This window comes from Wasmannia auropunctata, unplaced genomic scaffold (assembly GCF_000956235.1).
Source record: "Wasmannia auropunctata unplaced genomic scaffold, wasmannia.A_1.0 LD336037.1, whole genome shotgun sequence".
Classification (NCBI taxonomy): domain Eukaryota; kingdom Metazoa; phylum Arthropoda; class Insecta; order Hymenoptera; family Formicidae; genus Wasmannia; species Wasmannia auropunctata.
The window spans coordinates 635,173-653,960 of NW_012026853.1; the positions used below are offsets into that span (position 1 = coordinate 635,173).

Genomic DNA, 18,788 nt, shown 5'->3' on the forward strand with positions numbered 1-18,788 from the left:
GGGGGGGGGTGCGACTTCCTCGAACGAATGTACGGATCTCCTTCGTGAAGAGGAATGGTCACGAGATCGCTGTAGTTTTGAATCGACGTCGATTGACCGACATACCTATAACATAACTATCTCTTTCTGTAAAAGAAAAATATTGCGTTCGAACGCGTTTCTCCGCGCTGTTACGAGCAGCTTTACCCTTTCTGGAGCAGTGACGAATAGAAATGAAATACAGCTTTCTCGACGTGATTCGAACAAAATCAATATCCTTATTTACTTATCATCACAATCATGACAATCGTTAGAAACCTACTGGCGCGTAATAATACAACAGTATCAATCAAAGGTGGACGAGGTCTTGACGCGACCGCCGCAGTTTAATACTCTCTGATCGCCGTGAAAACTACACTCGTACATTCGTTCTCTCTTTTCCTCATCGATCTTGCGGATGCCGATCGCCACGCAGACGTACGTTGCGCGTGTCAACGTGTCGCGCGCGTGCAACATGCATGCGTGGGTCCGGTGGTGCTTATTGCGGTGCGTGTGTTATGTCGGTGGGAGGGTGGGGTATATACTCTGTGGTTTCACTCGGGAAATATTCAGTTTTTTTTTTTGGCTGTTAGGTAAAGACGTCTCCAGTCCCTTCGAGCAGCTCGAGAGTGTAGTGTGCCTGTGGGTCGCCGATTTTTCTCGGCTGCGGCCGATTAGGTGTCTCTCAGATTCGCCCTACGTTTCCCTCGAGCTTTATTTCGGCGGCGTCACCGGCAGTGCCACTGCAATCATACGAGGGTAACTTCGATTATTTCACCACGCGCCAAGGCACCCTCGCTGGCTCAGCTACTGGCAAGCCACGCGCCTCTCGTCCAACTCTACGGAGCGGGATGCAGCTGCTAGTCGATGCAAGCCTTGGCGATGGCGATGGTGTTAGCGCAGCGCGGGGTGAGCAGCGCGCTTAATCGCGAGAGGAGAGATTAAGTATTAATATCTGGGACACATCGTGTGAAAACAAGCGTGTGTGTGTGTTTGTGTGCGGTACAAATAAGCAAATATATTACGATCAATTCTTAAAGAACAAGGTATTTATATATACAGATCGTAGGCAAATGGAATGGAATGTGTATAATATATATGTATAATACATAATAAATTATGAAAGAGATGTTAAAAAGAGAGTGAAGATTAATTCCATTTGCAGTTGAAATGCGCACATTGTAAAACAGAGAAAATTTCACAATTTCCTGAGTTTCTTTTCTTCGGAATGTACATGAACAAATTATAACACATTACATGACAAAAAAGAGAGCGCAGTTTCCTCCAAACGGAAGAAATTGCTACCCGCTAAATCGCTCGTTTGCGGAATGCAGTTCGTGGACGGCGTGTGTGTCGTGTTACAGCGCGTACAGCTAAATGCTTAAATCTCGTTAGTTTTAAAATTGAACAAATTCAACATTACCTGTGTCGTCCGTGTCGCGTGTCCGTAGTCGCCCCTCGAAGATCGCTCTCTCCGTGACTGTACAGTTTGGCACACCAGCAGGCAGGGGGGGTTAGCAAAAAGAGGGGTGAGTGTCGAAATCGCGCGATGTGTCGAGTGTTTTCAGTGTCCTCGACTTTAGAACTCATTCCGAGGTCGACACGACAGTTATCACATCGGTCTCTTTCCAGTGAACGCATGCAAAACTTCAAACAACAAATTTCGAGAAGGGCCCGGGGGAGAAAGATAGGGGACACCACAGTAGATATAGTATATAGCCATATAGTAGATAATAAAAAGATTCGTCGCTGTGGACGCGCTGTGTCGAGAAATTTCGGCATCACGTAGCGTGTTTTATTTTCCGAAATCTTGCCTCCACGCACACAGCGCGACGGTGATGAGATGTACAAAGATGGTCCCCAAAGTCCTTGTGAACCTTTCGACTTGTTACGCCGTAGGAGAGTAACGAGAAATTAAAATAAGGGTTATACAAGCAGAGAGCTGCCTTAATCATTGAATAAATGGGCCGTTCATGATAATTTTATTTTGTACTAAAATACTAAATGTTTTTCCATACAATGTGTTTTTTTAGAATTAATTTGTTTTTCGAGCCAAATAACAGTTGCTGAAAAATAATTCCGTCATTCTATAAATAACTAAAAATATCGCCTCGCCGAAACTTGGATCTCACTTTCCGTTATTTACAAGAGAAAAAAAATTACGAATAAAACAGAAATTTAATTTCCCTTCTGAATTTTAAATGTACACTCGGTAATCTCGTGTAGCTCTAAATCTCATGTAACTCTGGCCCGCCAACGTCTGAATGTCTTAAGCCAGCTGTGGTTACAATGAACATTCGGAATGTGGGGGTGAATAACAGACAACGAGAGAGAAAAAAAGTCGAAAAAGTTGAAGTAGTTTTAGGTGGGGACAAAATGAACCGAACGCCTATCACGACGGCGTCGCATTAAGTGTTCGATTCCTTCTTTTTTTTTTCCTCGATGGCAATAGCTGACGGATTTTAATTTAAGCGGAGAATTATTGCTTCGATTAGTAGGCCAATCGTCGGAGGATCGAGAAATGCATTAGTAACACATGATTCTTTTATTATAACAAGTAATGCATTATATATCATTCCGTCGTCATATTCTCTCACTTGTTATAATTGTCGCTCCGTTACGAAACTCAAATTGAATACACGACAAAGGCAAATCGGACGATAAATAAAACAAATTGCGAGCGCCAGCACCGGAGAAGGGGGAGGAGGGTGATGGCGCGCCGGTAATTACATGATAACGTAATTGTACTTATCGTATATGCATAGACTTGATCGTAACACGCGCAACAGTCGGATTCGTGTATACAATTTCTCTGCTTAATATTCCCTTCTATTACTTTTTATATATTTCCGTCTCTACGAGAAATCTGGTTTCGCATTACCGGAATTATAATTTCCCGACTAACTTCCCGCCGCGGACGCGCGTCCGCGGCGAGTTTATTACTCGAAATCACTCGATGTCATAGTATTCCATAAGTTATTAATATTAATATTAATTCGTTATCGTTAGAGAAATAGGTACTTCCTGAAGGAAACGACGCGTTCGTAGTCTCATCATCGCTGGACACCGCGTTTTGATTGTCAACGTCACACAAGGATCAATGGGGAAATGTCTACCGAGCTAATTAACTCTCGCGTACAAATTCATTTTATATGCGACAATAATTACTAATAAATTAATAAATACAAATATGCGAAGAGATATACAACAAATATACGAATCGTTTCTTCCTTTTGTAGCGTTACGTGTTAATGGGAGTATGGCTAGGATTGCACTTTTTGGATCAAACAATTGCATCGATATTTGCGTGACGTCGCGCAGTATACTTTCGTCGTGATGGCACTACCCCGTCATTCTCGGTCAACGTAAAATACAATGCACACTCAAGTACTTACATATACATCGTGGACGAAGGTTGGGGATCCGGATGCGAGGGAGCGACAAGCGACGAGTCCCGAAGAGACCGCGCGAATGCAATGTAAACGCGTTTAACGCGACAAAGGGAGAGTAACGTTCTGTCTCTTGAACTCAATTATACAGATCTCTTTAACGATCGCCGGACTCTCGAATTTAACTGATTTGCTGAAGAAATTCGGTGTTGAAATTCGCACGATTTTTCGAGATCCATCGCTCCGGTCCGTCTTGCATCCGTACATCCCGATTAATTTCGCCGAACTTATTGAGCGTCATAGAGAACTGCATTAGACTCTTCGCACCGGCATTGATCCCCGCGCGCGCGTACCTGTGCTCCGATAACCCGTGCCAATCACCCGATCCGCGCGTCTGAATATCCGAACGAGCAATGGCATCCATTGTTCTGCGCCACAGTTGGTAAACGTGATAATGGCAAGTTACGCCTCGGGACTCGGAGAGATTATATTTGAAGACATTCAAGATCAATGTTCGAAAATCTTAGTTAACGTCAACGTTTCTCTGAGAAACGTGCCTGTAGGACTGTGAAAATGGATCCTTTTCACGGACGATAATTGAACATCGCGTACGCGTCTCGATGATTTTTCATCTGGCTGCCGAGTCGCGGAATTGATCCGCGAATTGGCTTTCTTTCGACATTGACGAGTTCGACGGGCGGAGATCGCGAGACACAGGTGTCGATCGCAGGACGCAAAGCCGGTTTATCTCGCGCTAAAAATTAAACTGCGGAACAAAACACTACTCGAGACACAAGTTCGTTAGTGCGGCAGCGCTAACTCGTTCGGTCTGATTAAGTTTTAATTATGCCCATACCAAAGTATCACGCCTTAACCGTTAACTAATTAATTAATTAATTAATTATATTACAATGTCGCGCCGCGCGCGACCGCGGCCGATTCCTGAAGCGCCGGAAAGCGGCGCAATTAAATTATTATGCGTCACACGCCGAAGGAAAAAAAAAACAAAGAAGAAAACGCAGCGGACGCGTCCGCTCCTCTCCGTTAACACATCGTCAGTCTTGTTGCGTTTGCATGTGTTTTGCGGAGAAGCGCCTCGCGCGCTGCGCTGCGCTTCGCGCGCTGAATCGCGAACGGCCGAATCACGATCATCTCTACGAAGATCTCTGGATGACACCTTGAATCGTGTACTGCCGACGGAAGCGCGAACCCACTTAAACCCGCCGTCTCACACGAGACGATACTGCTTCCTGCCTCCCTGCCGATTATTCCTTTTTTTCTTTCTGATCGAACAGGCAGACGAAGTTAGAAATATCGTTTCGCAAGAGACGATGGTTTTATACGTCATCAAACGAGAAAGAAAGAATCGAGAAGTTGCTGTCTCTCTATTGGCACTTTATCGATTTCAGTCTTCCTTGATTAGCGGTCGACCTTCGCCGACAGGACACGCTCCAAGGGATGAACTGACTAAACAGCCAGATATATCGAAGGCCCACGTACTCGTGACGACACCGATTATTTCGTTTCGTTATGTGGCTAAGGCAGTGACCGAATTCGCGTTCACTCAATCGAGAAATATCCTCGACTAATTGGGGGACTAAATTTGCTCCCAATGCGAAAACTCGGAGGATCGGCGATCATCATCTGAGACATTGGAAGTGAGAAAATAAATAGGGAAAGTCCCCATTTATCCCCTCGTAACTCATGTGGACAAATGACCTATTAATAAAAACTATTATTGATTCAATTCAATGAAACAGAATTGTCGCCAATCCTTAAGGAAATTCTGTACTTATATAAAAAAAATCGCTAATCAAATTTCCGTTCACTATGCGTTTGGCATATCAATCCTCAGATTTCTTTATCGCCGACTCAGTTTATCAAATTATAGGTTGTTCACGCATATCATAAATATTTTTCAATATTTATTTTAAATAATTTATTTGAAAACTATCCAAAAGCAAACTATAATTCTTCTATGCGTTTAAAAAAGAAAACTAGAAAAGGAGCTAAGATTAGAAAACAGATGGGCCTATCATTAAACTATCATTAAATATCATCATCAAGGAAAAATTTATTTTTAAAAAGTCTATGAGTCGTTCAATTGTTTCTACGATTAGTTGTAGCTACTCGGTATCATCATCGAGAAAAACGGATAATCAAATCCCGACGATGAGTGTATTTGCGTTCGGAACACTGCTCAGATATTGACATGAACGAACGCACTAGAAAACTCTATGGACTGCCCCGTCAGTTTCGAGCGTACGAGAGAGAGGTAATGAGGTAAACTATTTTCCTCTGCTTAACGATTTGCCTTATCTTACACTTACGAGCCTTTGCAGTCCATATCCGGAAATTAGCGATACGCGAATCTGTTGCATTGCGTAAACCTTTCGAATGCATAAATCACACGTATACGGGTTTTATACACATAGGGGAACAGATGTTGTGTTCGCGAAAACCAATGCGAGAAATTAAGAGGAAACTCTCTGCTATGCCAATCGCGATGAATCTCGCTAATTTTGTGATACAATCTGTTTCACTTTATCTATATCTCTAATCTAAAAAATATATGTAGATATTTACAAAATCTTACTTCCAACGTTTGTCGCGTTCGTTACAGATGCAAAATCTCGACAAGTGAATAATTCACAAAAGCATTATTCGATAAAAGTAATAAACTTTTCCGCTTAAATGTTAAGAATCTCCTTAACATCTCGGTATCTTAACATGAATGTGTGGAGAAGTTGAACATGATCAATTGATCGCGTGGCACAGCAGAGGACGAGTAGAATTAAAAAAGAATAGATTACAACAAGGGATCTTACGAAACGTGCTGTGTTAATTATACCGTGCATGCATTATCTCTACGGGAAGGAAGACACGGTATGCAGGATACAAAATGAGATCCGTTAGTGCGAAGTCCTCGCATATCCTTGAAATTTCAGCAAACGCTCAGACAGCTCCAGTTCTGTCTTCAGAGTAGAAGCAGGCACACCAGACGCTAAGAATTCATTAATAAATGTGATTTATAACAAGCAACATTGAAAGCAACAAAAAAGAAAGTGTAAGTGTATATATAAAGAGATTTTTAGTAAGTGAGATTATACGTTAATCGCGTTAACCGAATATGTTGTGCTAATTTGTCGCGTGCGTGCATTAAACTGAGCCTGAAAATAAAATTAGGGAAAAAAATATAATACTATTGACTACTGTCCATTCCGTCTGCGTTTCTGCCGAATACTTTATTGTCCTCGTTGTGTATAAACGTGCGTATTACTCTATGGAAATGATACGTCGCGCAAATGCTTTCGTTTACACCGAAAAAACCGAAATTACTGTCCTTGGTACGGTTAGCGGGCGAACTACTTTGTACTTTTCAAAATCGACCAAGATCAATAATACGCTTCGAACATGCAAAGATATAAAAGTTCGTGTCGTAACATTATTTAATCGGCGAGAAACACAGACGGAAGGCGTGCATAAATTAATGCGGGTCTCAACTGTGTTAGTGCCAGGATCTACTACGTTTACCAGATAATTTATCTAATGCTAATTGTACCGAAACGTGCACGAGGATAAAAAAAAATATAAATAAGTGCAATAAGGGGAGGAGGATTGGGGGGGACGTCGAACATATCGAAAATATTTATATCGGAAAGAACATCTATGAACAGTTTCGTGTTTGTTGCAGAGGAAATTCAATGTTCAAAAGGCACTCGTAGAAAATAATTTAACGATCACAATCTTTGATTTACGACGGGGTCTCTCTTAGATCACTCGATGCCACTCGAAACCCGTGATCGTTGAGCGACGTCAGGGTACGGTGTGTGATGCGGGCATGGTGGGCCTTGGTGGCATATATTTTTTACATGATCTAACACCATGCACACAGTCAAACTTTGTTAAAATCTCACTTGAACGCACTCTTGTTAATAACTTATCTCGCGCCTTCCCGCGTCACGGTGGGAAGAGCTTCGGTTAAATGCAATTTGCGAGTCCAAGGATTTAGTCGCGGATGCTTTTCCATAGGAAAAAAACATCGTTTGCTAGACTAATATTATTATTTCACGGACGTTCTATATGGGACAGATATGCAACAGTCCAAAGAACACAGCCCACATTAGAACGATCCAATGTACGGTGTAAATTGGATTCTCACCGTCTGTGATCTTTCTGGCAACGAACTTCAAGGTTTCGTCAAGAAGTACCACTGGAATGGAGAACTTCATAACGGTAAGCCATTCTTCACCCGTTAGTGGGGTCACTTGGAATACGGACTGAAACAAGAAGCAATTAACAATGCTTACAACTTTTGCGCTTCAAATTGAAATAGTAATATCCCCTCTATTCGCCATTCGCTTTTGTAATCATGATGTAAATGTTTACTTACCGAAAGAACATCGACGTACAAGATGACGAAATGGAGTGTGAAAGAAAGAGCCATGGATGCAATGAGCCACATGTTGGACCAAGGCGGCATGGAGATGAGCGATTGATTTTCAGACAAGCTGCGAAGAAATATAGATTTTATTATAATCCCGCAATCGCGATTCTTATGCAAAATATGTTACGCGAGTGCTTTCTCACCTGTTCATGGCGTTTAACATTTCAATAGTGACCAATACAGAGAGAGCCATAGTCATGGGGTGAGGATCAGCAAAGATCTTGCAGTTAATACCCTTGAATTCGCTTCCACCACCAACACACGCCAAGTGATGGGTCTATATTTTGTGCAAATAATGTTAATTAAAGAATAATTATTTAAATCTTCAACTAACTCTGAATAAAAACAATGGAGATTATTGTCACAACTTACCACTTGATAGTAGTTCATTTGAGGGCCATTCGGACTGTACATGAACCACCAAGCAGCCGAACCGACAGTGGCAGCGCCTACATATCCACCAATAGCCAAGTAACGGAAAAACAGCCATCCAGAAATCAGAGATTCGTCAGCCTTGCGAGGAGGCTACACAAAAAAAACGCACGATTTAATAAAACTTGCATTTGACGACCCAGTGGTGCATCTCTTTAATTGTTACATTACCTTGCTCATAATGTCCAAATCGGGTGGATTGAAACCGAGAGCAGTAGCTGGAAGACCATCAGTGACCAAATTGACCCACAGTAGTTGGACCGGAATCAGTGCTTCGGGAAGACCAAGGGCGGCGGTCAAGAATATACTGTAAAGCAACAAGTAAACACGGAGATGAGAATTCAATCCTTCGCATTCCATTGCATTCATATATTTTCGTAAGTACCTGACGACCTCGCCGATGTTGGAAGAAATGAGGTAACGGATAAATTGTTTCATGTTATTGTAGATGGCACGGCCTTCCTCTACAGCGGCTACGATGGAAGAGAAATTGTCGTCCGCCAACACCATCTCTGAAGCCGATTTCGCGACCGCGGTACCAGAGCCCATAGCGATACCAATTTCAGCCTTCTTCAAGGCAGGAGCGTCATTCACACCGTCACCAGTCTGTAGTAGGAATAAAACAATGCAAAATTATTTTGCAATCGTCTCTGAATAAAGTCCTTTAAATTGGCAAATATTTGTTTTACATTAACATAATTGATGCTAAAATAAGAATGTTGGATGGTTCATTGCTAAAGCAGCAGCTTGTCAAGCAAAATATTCGATTTTTGGAATTGCCATCAATCGTATATAATATTCAGAATTTTAAGTGAAAAAGTATTTTATATGATAGAATTAAAATACTGAAGTATATTTAGTGCTAAACAAATCGCAATACTGTCCCATTGTTCTCCAAAGTGGAGATTAAGCAAGGGACTTGTTCTTTCCATAATAATATAAAAAAAAAAACTAAAGGTTAAGATCTAGAACAGCTTTTCTCCAAGAGATCAAGCGCTGCTTGACTCGTGCTGCAATGTCATTGATGATAATAATGAATGTATAGAGCACGGAATAAATAGTATGACTTACCATAGCAGAAATTTCATTCATGCTTTGTAAGTATTCCACGATCTTCGACTTGTGAGCCGGTTCTACGCGAGAGAAGAGACGAGCCCTGGCGCACGCCGCCTTCTGCTCCGACGTCGGCAGGTCATCAAATTCACGTCCGGAGTACGACTTGCCGGTGGTGTCTTCCTCCTCGCCGAAGACTCCGATACGTCGGCAGATGGCTTCGGCAGTAGCCTTGTTGTCGCCGGTGATAACGATTACGCGAATACCGGCGGCGCGGCACCTAACAATCGAGTCGAATACTTCTTTGCGAGGCGGATCGAGCATGCCCACCACACCTATGAACGTGAGATCCTTTTCGTATGTGTAGAATTTAGTGGAGTCGCCCAGATCCATATCGTCGGGCTTCATCGGGTGATCGGCGGTGGCGAGACCGAGGCAGCGCAGGGTATCCCTGCCGGTTCCGTATTGACGGGTCAGATCCAGAATGCGGTTCTTCAGGGTCGAGGTAAGGGGAACCTTCTGACCACCGACGCGGCAATGCGTGCACCTGTCCAGCACACCCTCCGGCGCACCCTTGACAAACAGCTTCGGTCCAGTTCCCAGTTTCGACGACCTCAGAGGCACGCAGTACGACGACATGGACTTGCGATCGCGAGAGAACTCCAGCGTGAATTCCTTCTTCCACTTCGTTTCCATATCCTGCCTGACGACAATGGCGCCAGCTCGGCGATCCAGACCACTCTTCGGGACTCCGAACGGATTGATCTTCTCGGCGAGAACGATGAGAGCGGTCTCCGTGGCCTCACCGACCTTCTCGAATGCCTGCTTGAACTCGTTAAAGTCGATGGCAGAATCGTTGCACATAATACAAATTGTACTGAGCTCCTGTAATGTTTCATAATCTTGTCCCTTAATCTTCTGTCCTCTCAAAAAGATTTCGCCGATAGGTTCGTAAGTCGAGCCAGTGATCTCGAATTCGTGGAAGCTGCTATCGTTACCCTCAATCTTGTCAAAGATGAACATTCTGTAAACATCGAAATATTCAAAATTACAAACTAACGTTTTTATTTAATATAAGAGAAAAAAGAGAAAATATTCTTATTTTGCGTTTATTGAAAATTCACGAGACAAATCTACGTTGTAGCATAATTGCTTAATCAGCTTACCGGCTAACAGACATCTGGTTAGTTGTCAGAGTGCCCGTTTTGTCGGAGCAAATGACGGACGTGCAACCTAGAGTCTCTACGGACGGCAATGATCGTACAATGGCGTTCTTTTTGGCCATACGCCTGGTGCCCAGGGCCAAGCAAGTTGTGATGACAGCGGGCAAGCCTTCGGGAATAGCGGCTACGGCGAGAGCGACGGCGATCTTGAAGTAGTAAATGGCACCCTTGATCCAGGAACCACCGTGTGCCGGATCGTTGAAGTGGCCGATGTTGATGGCCCACACGGCAACGCAAATCACGGAGATGACTTTCGACAATTGTTCACCGAACTCGTCCAACTTCTGCTGCAACGGCGTCTTGATCTCCTCAGTCTCCGACATCTCCGTGCGGATCTTGCCGATGGCCGTGTTTAAGCCGGTCCCAATAACGATACCGCGAGCCTTTCCGGCGGCGACATTGGTACCAGAGAACAAGATGTTCTTCTTATCCTAGGGGAATAGCAAAACAGAATTTATTAACAACCTTTTCAAGAGTTACACAATCAAGTGGTCACGTAAACGAATTACACGCAAGTCTCACGAAGAAATACTTTGATTTGCAATTTTTTTGTCGAATGAACTTTCATTTCAAAGATATATATCGTTGATTCTCGAGAGTTGATGCCTGAGAAAAAGTAGCGGAAATGTTTTTATACGGCTGCAGCTTTACCTGATTGACGGCGCGTGGGTCGGGCACAGGGTCGGTGTGCTTGATCACGGACACCGATTCCCCAGTCAGAATGGACTGGTCGATCCTGAGAGTAGTCGAAAAGATCTTGGACAGACGGATATCGGCCGGGATCTTGTCGCCGACCGACACCTCGACAATATCGCCGGGCACGATCTCTTTGGCCCGAATCCTCTGGACGCCAGATTTGTCCCCTCGCACAACTTTACCCATCTCGGGCTCGTACTCCTTGAGTGCCTCGATCGCAGACTCGGCATTTCGTTCTTGCCAGACACCGACCACGGCGTTGGCGATGAGGATGAGCAGGATGACGAAGGGTTCGACGAAGGCCGTGAACGCATCCTCGTGCTCTTCAAATAAGGCTAATACCTGACGAGAAATAGGTATTAGATTAAAAAAAACTTAAAGAATTTAGAAGAGCGGATATTCTCAATAGATTGTTGAATAATTTCATATCCTTTCATTTATATTGTCCTTTAAATAAATTTAACAGTTAAAATTCCATAGAAAATAAATCCCAAGAATAAGAAAATCTAAGTAATTTTCTTTCTTTCTCTTATAGCAACGGTGTCAACAACATATTTCAAAAAAATACATAAAAAAAATATATGTTAGAAAATCAAAGATAAATTTTTCAAGCATGTATACGTATCGCCAAAAAATTTCTTTTCTCTAAGAACTATTGCACATCTAACGTAGTGATAAATTACATACTTAATTTTCATAATTTATAGATCAAACTCCATAGTGAATGTTACACATTTCTCTTATGCGCTTAGAGAAAATCAGATCACCACGGCTACTTGAAATCAATATGCTATTTTTTCACTTCTCATGGATGATATATTTAGCCTCATTTACCCTTGAACCCCCCGTAAACATATAATTACGGTGCTTTTAACGAAGCGGCATGCACCGGAAAATTCGACAAGAAAAAGGGCATCTTAAATTCATTTGGCTTTATCATAATTTTTGTTTAAAAAAATAAATCATAAAACTTTTTCCATAAACCGTAATTGCAAATGATAATACCAACCACGTATACCAACCAACTAATAGATTAATTTGCATTATTTTAAATTTTACTTTTTTCGAAGATACGTCGGTTTTGAAAGAAGTTTATTTGTTACGCAAATTTGTACCCGTTTAAATTTTAACTTAAATAAAATATTATTTATAATTTTTTTATATAATATCGCGTCTTATACTTACAAAAGAAATAATAGCAGCTAATAGAAGAATCTTAACTAGAAGGTCATCGAACTGTTCCAGGACGAGTTGCCAGATGGATTTTCCTGTAATCGAAAAATAAATTAAATATTATCAGTAATGCGTGAAATATATGGAAAATATGAGTTTTGATTAATATAACAATATTTCTCGTAATAATTCTTACATCTAAAATTTAATTTCACAATTTTTAGCAAAATTAATCTATCTGATATCTAACTATAAAATTATTGCGACAAATTGGCATAAACCTTAAAAAAATTATAAATTATATTGTAGAACTTTATGTCAATTGTAAAATCTCAAATTAATTTTTTACAATAATAATAATAATAATACAAATACTCAATGTATTATAATATATAATACATAATCATATGAATATTAATGTTAGAGCTCTGAATAAAGAAAGAGAAATCATTAACCATGTATCAGTGTACAATGATGAAATCAATACTGAATGCAATTGTCAACAATACCTTATTGTTATGTGACCTTGTATTATTACTAGCAACATAATGTGCGTTCGTGAATAATACATTTCATCGACACAATTTTATGGAAAAAAAATTCTTTCAGAATCATGAAATCATTGTGATAAAATGTAAGAAAAACTCTTTTGTCCCTCATCTTATAATACAAAATATTGAACAATAAATATATTTTACATAGGTCTCAGTGTCATAAGCATTATAAGTTCAGATTTAATCGTTATTATTTTTTACGCAGTTACGAAATTATTCATTTTTACGTTCAGTTTACTAAAGCAATTAAAGAATTAAGGAAATTGTATTTTCAACGATATCTGTTGTTCCAACATGTGACAGTTTATAGGTGCTCGTCTAGATTCTAGTTTAATCAAAAGCAACACGTGTTTGATATACACGAGGAGCTAATTTGATAGCGTGTGGAAAAATTTTCGTCAGCAGATCCTATTTTTGCGTGTCGAACATACCGTCGTATCGAAGAAACATGTTCCGGTACAGGTACATGCATCAGGAAAAGGATAAAAATTATAAAGTAGTCAGGGGCAGGCCCTGGGCGTCCTTGATAGCTGACGCCTTTTGCCTGCACGCGATTGACGTCATTGCACTACGGTTGACGATTTCATTAATTGTAATTTACAGCAGCCGTGCCAAAGAGAACGCGTGAAAATTCGATTGCTCGGCAATTGCGTGTGTAAGTAGCGCTCCCTTTCTCCATTTCTTCCCATTTTCCTCGTACCATTCTCCTTTCATTGAACTAGATCACATGTTTTTACTTCTTCTTTAATGGCATTACGAATTCTTACATTTGGAGATTGCAACAAAGTAAAAGAGTTTCAATGAATAAAATAAAAGTTTTTGCAGTAACAATGTCTAACATTTTTTAAGAGATCTGCTAACGATAGTTGATTTGTAAGAAAATTACATCAAGTTAATAAATAAACTGTATATCAAAAGAAGTTGCAAATTGCAACAATTCATTTGCAAGTCAAAAAAAGACGGCAATAAAAATAATTTCTGAACATTCTCTAAGGACTTCCTCAAACTAAATAATTATAGGTAATACGCAGAAATAACCGGAGTTTTACATTGTAATTCATTCGTAATCAAGTAATGTATAACGAAATCAATTGTAGAAATTAATGAGTTAGGTACTTATGTTAGCAAAAAGTTGAAACACCCGCATGATATTGCATTAACATAATCGCGCCAACTCAAAATCAGCAACGTTTAACGTTTAATTACATAGGATTGATAAAATTTGAATAGCTAATGTTAATTGTATAAGTACAAAATAATTGCTTAGAAATCAAAATTGCGTATATTAATAAAACCCACTCCAAGACAAAGCCATGTAAGTCTATTCTCAATCGATTGACTATATACGCAATCTTAATCATCGTTTAATTCTGCATATTAAATTTAATTGTTTTATAATTTATATATACATATTTATATATAAATTATTATATACATATAAATTATAAAAGAATGAAATTTAATTTTATAATTTATATAAACATATAAATTATATATACATATATAATTCCTACACACACACACACACACACATACACACCCGACATTAATATAGCGTATTAAGACTTCACTTTTGTCTTGCAATGTATGATACCGCCTTCCGGTAACGCAAATACGTTACACGTACACATTTCGTTACATAAATTGCACGTAATATCGTAGTGCACATTCCACCGCGTCTCGGAAATTAATATCGTGGTATGACGTGCCGCATTGCACACAGTGCTGCAGATCAGCGCGCACATTTCTTCTCGTCTCTCCCGTCTCTCCCCCCCTTACACTCTCTCACCCACGTGCATACGTGCAACATGCTTCATTACCGGATTCAGCGTGTGACAATAGACGTTGTCAATCGGCCGATAGAGCGTAGCGTATATATACACACAGAGACCGGGTGTGCACATGTGTGACGGAACGCGCGCGGCGGCAACGATTACAGGCAGTTGTGCGTTCCGTAACCGGCCGCGCGATTAATTTACGACAGGAATCTCATTAATACGACCTTGATCGCGCTCTCCTCCGACGCGTTTCAGGATTATATAAAATGCGATAATAATGGCGAAACGAATATAGCGTGTCTGACGTTCGACCCGTTCGCTCTCCAAGGGAGGCGGCCTATTGTGTTGTGTCCCTTCTTCTCATTTTCTATATACACGAACTCTTGCTCGCCATACAAATCCGCGAAGAAAGCGGTCTTCATTAAAGATCAATTGTGTACAATTTGTCGGCCGAAAACGTCGAATGTAACTTTCTGAAGAGCCGAGTAATGCTAATTACCACGAGATCAAGATCGTTGATTCAAACGACGGTAATTTTGACTTGCGAGGGGCGACGTCTATGGCTCTATTCACTTGTGTGTAAAGAAAATTACTTCCGTAGCTTTACGAAAAATTGCGTATCGCATTCTTAACGAAAAGCACGTTATCAGGCTGAAAAAAACTTCTATACGTTATCAGAAATCGACGAGAAACTTCTTGGATTCTTGGACATTGCGTTCAAACGGTATTAATTCAATGACGCCATAGCCTATCTTATCGCCCATTTATCTTCGATAAAGCCGAAAATATTTATTATTGGCAGGACCGATCCATCAATCGACGAGGTACTGCGCCTCGCGTAAAAAGAAAAAAAAAAGAAATGCGTTTTAATAACACGCGACACCGATCGTCGATCTAATTTTTACGCAATTGCTTTATCAGCGGAATCCACATTGAAATGCATTACAGGCGTTTTACGCAGCGATACAAATTCCACGTCTGCAATCGATCTAATTGTCAACGTCAGCTGTCACGCTTTCACCGCTGACTAGACTTTCCGACTTATCGAAGTCAATTTTTGCAGTTCGATTTTTATTCGCTGAAATCTGGTATGCATTTTTGGAAAATCGTGAAAATTTCCCTCTCGCTTCTCTCTCTCTCTTTTTTTTATTCTACACCGCGTCACGAATAACGATAACGTCGATGACGAGAGCGCGCCGCAACTACGCCGGGTCGATCCGTCGTCGAAGGTCGGCGGAAAGATAGCGCGAGCATCCGCCGCGGGTCGAGTGCAATGCCGATGCAATTACGGCCGAGTCGAAGGCGGCGACGTACGGCGCCGTTACGCGCTGACGTCTTTCGACAAATGGGCCAAGTGGCCCGGGTACCTAGGTCCCCGCAAGTCTCTCCCATGGCAGTCGCGATATATACATTGCCTTCTCCACCGTTACGCTATTTTACATCCAAAACGTTTTACCGAGCATTTTATCTCTGCTCTCTATCTCGTTTAATCCTCTTAGTAGGTAAAAGTCATCTCGGAACGAGGACATTTTATTTAAAAAAGATCATCTGCTATTGTATCAGATTACGTTTACAGAATTACGGTTTTAATTATAGAAAAATTATCTGTATATATAGAGTCGGAAAGAAAAATTTACCGAAGAGATTGAAAAACGATGAGAAAATGCAGGCTCAAAAGATATGCGTTTGACGTTACGTTCAAAGAGCGCGAATATAAAAAGCATTCAACGTAAAAAGTATTGAGTAAATATTTATTTTCCTATATTCCGGATTTATCATATTTTTTATTTATTATTTTTCTACACATTAAAAAACAGTATACTCATTCCATGAACATTCGTCTTTTGCATCCCACTTGTTTTGATTAATTGACACCGTAAGATTTCTGAATAATCTCCGAAGGCACGCAACGTAAACGCGTGCAACGCTAATTCCCAAAGCTTACGGAATGCCAGGGGCAAGCACGTTGACCTACTTTGACACAACGGACACGTGGCAAAAATCTTTCCCCTCCCCCTTCCCGTCCCAAAAGACCGGCAACATTCGTTCAGACAGGCGAGAAGAAATTTGGAAACTTATAAATTATAAATTAGCGTTCTGAGACTCGAAACAACGCAGTAAAGTCACGGCTCAATATAAAAACGAAGCGAAAGGAATATAAAAAAAAAGGTGAGATTTACAAACTTGTTCTGCCACATCGAAAATAATTTGTATGCCAATCTGTCGCAAACCTGTTTTCTACGTCGTGCGACGTAGAAAATTTCATTGGTACTCACCCTCCTCAGCTGGCAATTCTGCAACAGAAAGAGAAAGAAAAACGTTAGAAATCTTTTTATTTATTGAATAATAAAATTAGCGGAGAATTCAATCAGTTTAACATTAAGCAACAACGTTTGCTGCGAAATACATTTTCCATAGAATTTTAAAGTAGAAAAAAGCTTAGCCATTAACTTTTAATAACTTTATAATTATTAAATGCGAATAATTAATTAAAAAATACTTTGGAAAGTATTCTGAACTTTTCAAAATTAAACGGTAGAGCACTATATATATATATATAGGTATATAAAAATTATACATCCCGAGGTGTTTAAAAATGCAGTGAAGGATCCGCTTTAAGGTGTCCCAGTTGAAATTATACAGAAATGCCGCGGAGATCCAGCATCCCATAATTTGACGCGGACAAATTGAAGGAAACCGCGAAAATGAATTTGGCGTGCAAAATGGGCGTATCCAGCGGTTGAGTTGAACGTGCAGGTGACAGTTTTTGAATGTTGGGAAGATTTATAGTAGACGTTATGGAGGGATATAGTCTCTCACTATATATAATGCAAGATGGATCGGAGTTTTGCAGAAGTGCTTATGCAATATTATCGAATCTTTGCTTATAATTTTACGTACATATTGGCTCTTCTAAGCGTTCGCTATCGCGCAATAGGCAATTCTTTTAGAAATAATTTCAAAGGCATTGAAAATCCATAAATTAACATAAAGATGGCCTTCGGGGATAATCGACGTTTTAAAAAAAAAGTGACGCGTGCGATCACAAGCGAAACACAATAATATTAACGTTTATCCGAATGATGATCGATACTGAGAAACGAATCCGTCGTTAACCGCGGAGCCGAAAGGTCAGATATTTTTATCATATGCAGGAGAATCCCCGGTCCAGTTTAATCCGACGAGGTCGATTACTCTTTCGAGCGTTCATTAACGTCTCGAAATTGGGTGTGTGGGCGATCGCGCGTCTCTGCGTGTTCTAATAGCGCCGCGTCGTATAAATATTTACGCAGCGCGAAAAGTCAGATCCTCACGTAAGACGCCTTGCCTAATAGCGAATTCGACTTGGACGGCACTAGCGCGTTAAAGCTGTCGTATACAAATCGACGTAAAGATGTGCGTTTAAATATACATATATAAATGGGTCGAACCAGCAAAATTCTCAATATAGTTTATCGTGTTCTTTTGTAAAATGTGTATTGGATATTTTATCATTCGAGATATTTCACTGTTGCTCGGATAAAATCAGCGTAAATGGCTTTAATATGCACCAGTGCATCAAATCAAATTCGCTATTAGAAAATCGAGTAGGAACACCGACCGTTACCAGTCACGTACAGGTATTCAACCGTATCTTTTATCAGAGATCCGAATTTAATTTCACGCTCGATGCGGATTTTTTCTTAAAAAATTTCATTGGATGCTGTTTTTTTCCGCGACATCTCTCATCTTCAAATATATCTCGCAAATTAAGGTACCTTTTCAAACTGACGCTCGTTTTTAACGTCAAAACAGATAACATGATCAAAATTGACCAAGCATCAATTTTCATCATGTGATCTGTTTTGACGCTAAAAATGACCGTCGAGCATCAGCACGAAATCATACCATTAAAGGTGCCTTTTCATGCTGACGTTCGACGCTCATTTTTGGCGTCAAAATTACGTGATCATAGTAGGCTTGCACGAAAAGCGGCAATATCAAGTTTAACGTCAATCGTATAATTCGTATATCTAAAATGTTCA

The 18,788-nt window shown here is 40.5% G+C and overlaps 1 protein-coding gene across 7 annotated transcripts in view; it reads right to left on the reverse strand.

The window, feature by feature from the left end:
- Positions 1–18,788, reverse strand: part of LOC105452140 (calcium-transporting ATPase sarcoplasmic/endoplasmic reticulum type) — a 44,785-nt gene that overhangs the window by 3,372 nt on the left and 22,625 nt on the right. For 4 of the 7 annotated variants that reach the window (XM_011693004.1, XM_011693005.1, XM_011693008.1 and 1 more), the window contains exons 3-14: positions 17,040–17,057; positions 12,444–12,526; positions 11,214–11,600; positions 10,506–10,993; positions 9,358–10,363; positions 8,672–8,892; positions 8,458–8,593; positions 8,227–8,379; positions 7,998–8,131; positions 7,801–7,918; positions 7,570–7,687; positions 1,982–6,411 (exon numbers count right to left, since the gene is read on the reverse strand). In XM_011693004.1, coding sequence (XP_011691306.1) covers positions 6,320–6,411; positions 7,570–7,687; positions 7,801–7,918; positions 7,998–8,131; positions 8,227–8,379; positions 8,458–8,593; positions 8,672–8,892; positions 9,358–10,363; positions 10,506–10,993; positions 11,214–11,600; positions 12,444–12,526; positions 17,040–17,057 — 2,954 coding nt within the window. In that variant the 3' untranslated portion in view covers positions 1,982–6,319. Of the gene's footprint in view, positions 1–234; positions 762–1,981; positions 6,412–7,069; positions 7,688–7,800; positions 7,919–7,997; positions 8,132–8,226; positions 8,380–8,457; positions 8,594–8,671; positions 8,893–9,357; positions 10,364–10,505; positions 10,994–11,213; positions 11,601–12,443; positions 12,527–17,039; positions 17,058–18,788 lie in introns of those variants that run through there. The other 3 variants (XM_011693011.1, XM_011693010.1, XM_011693009.1) reach the window with 3 other exon arrangements.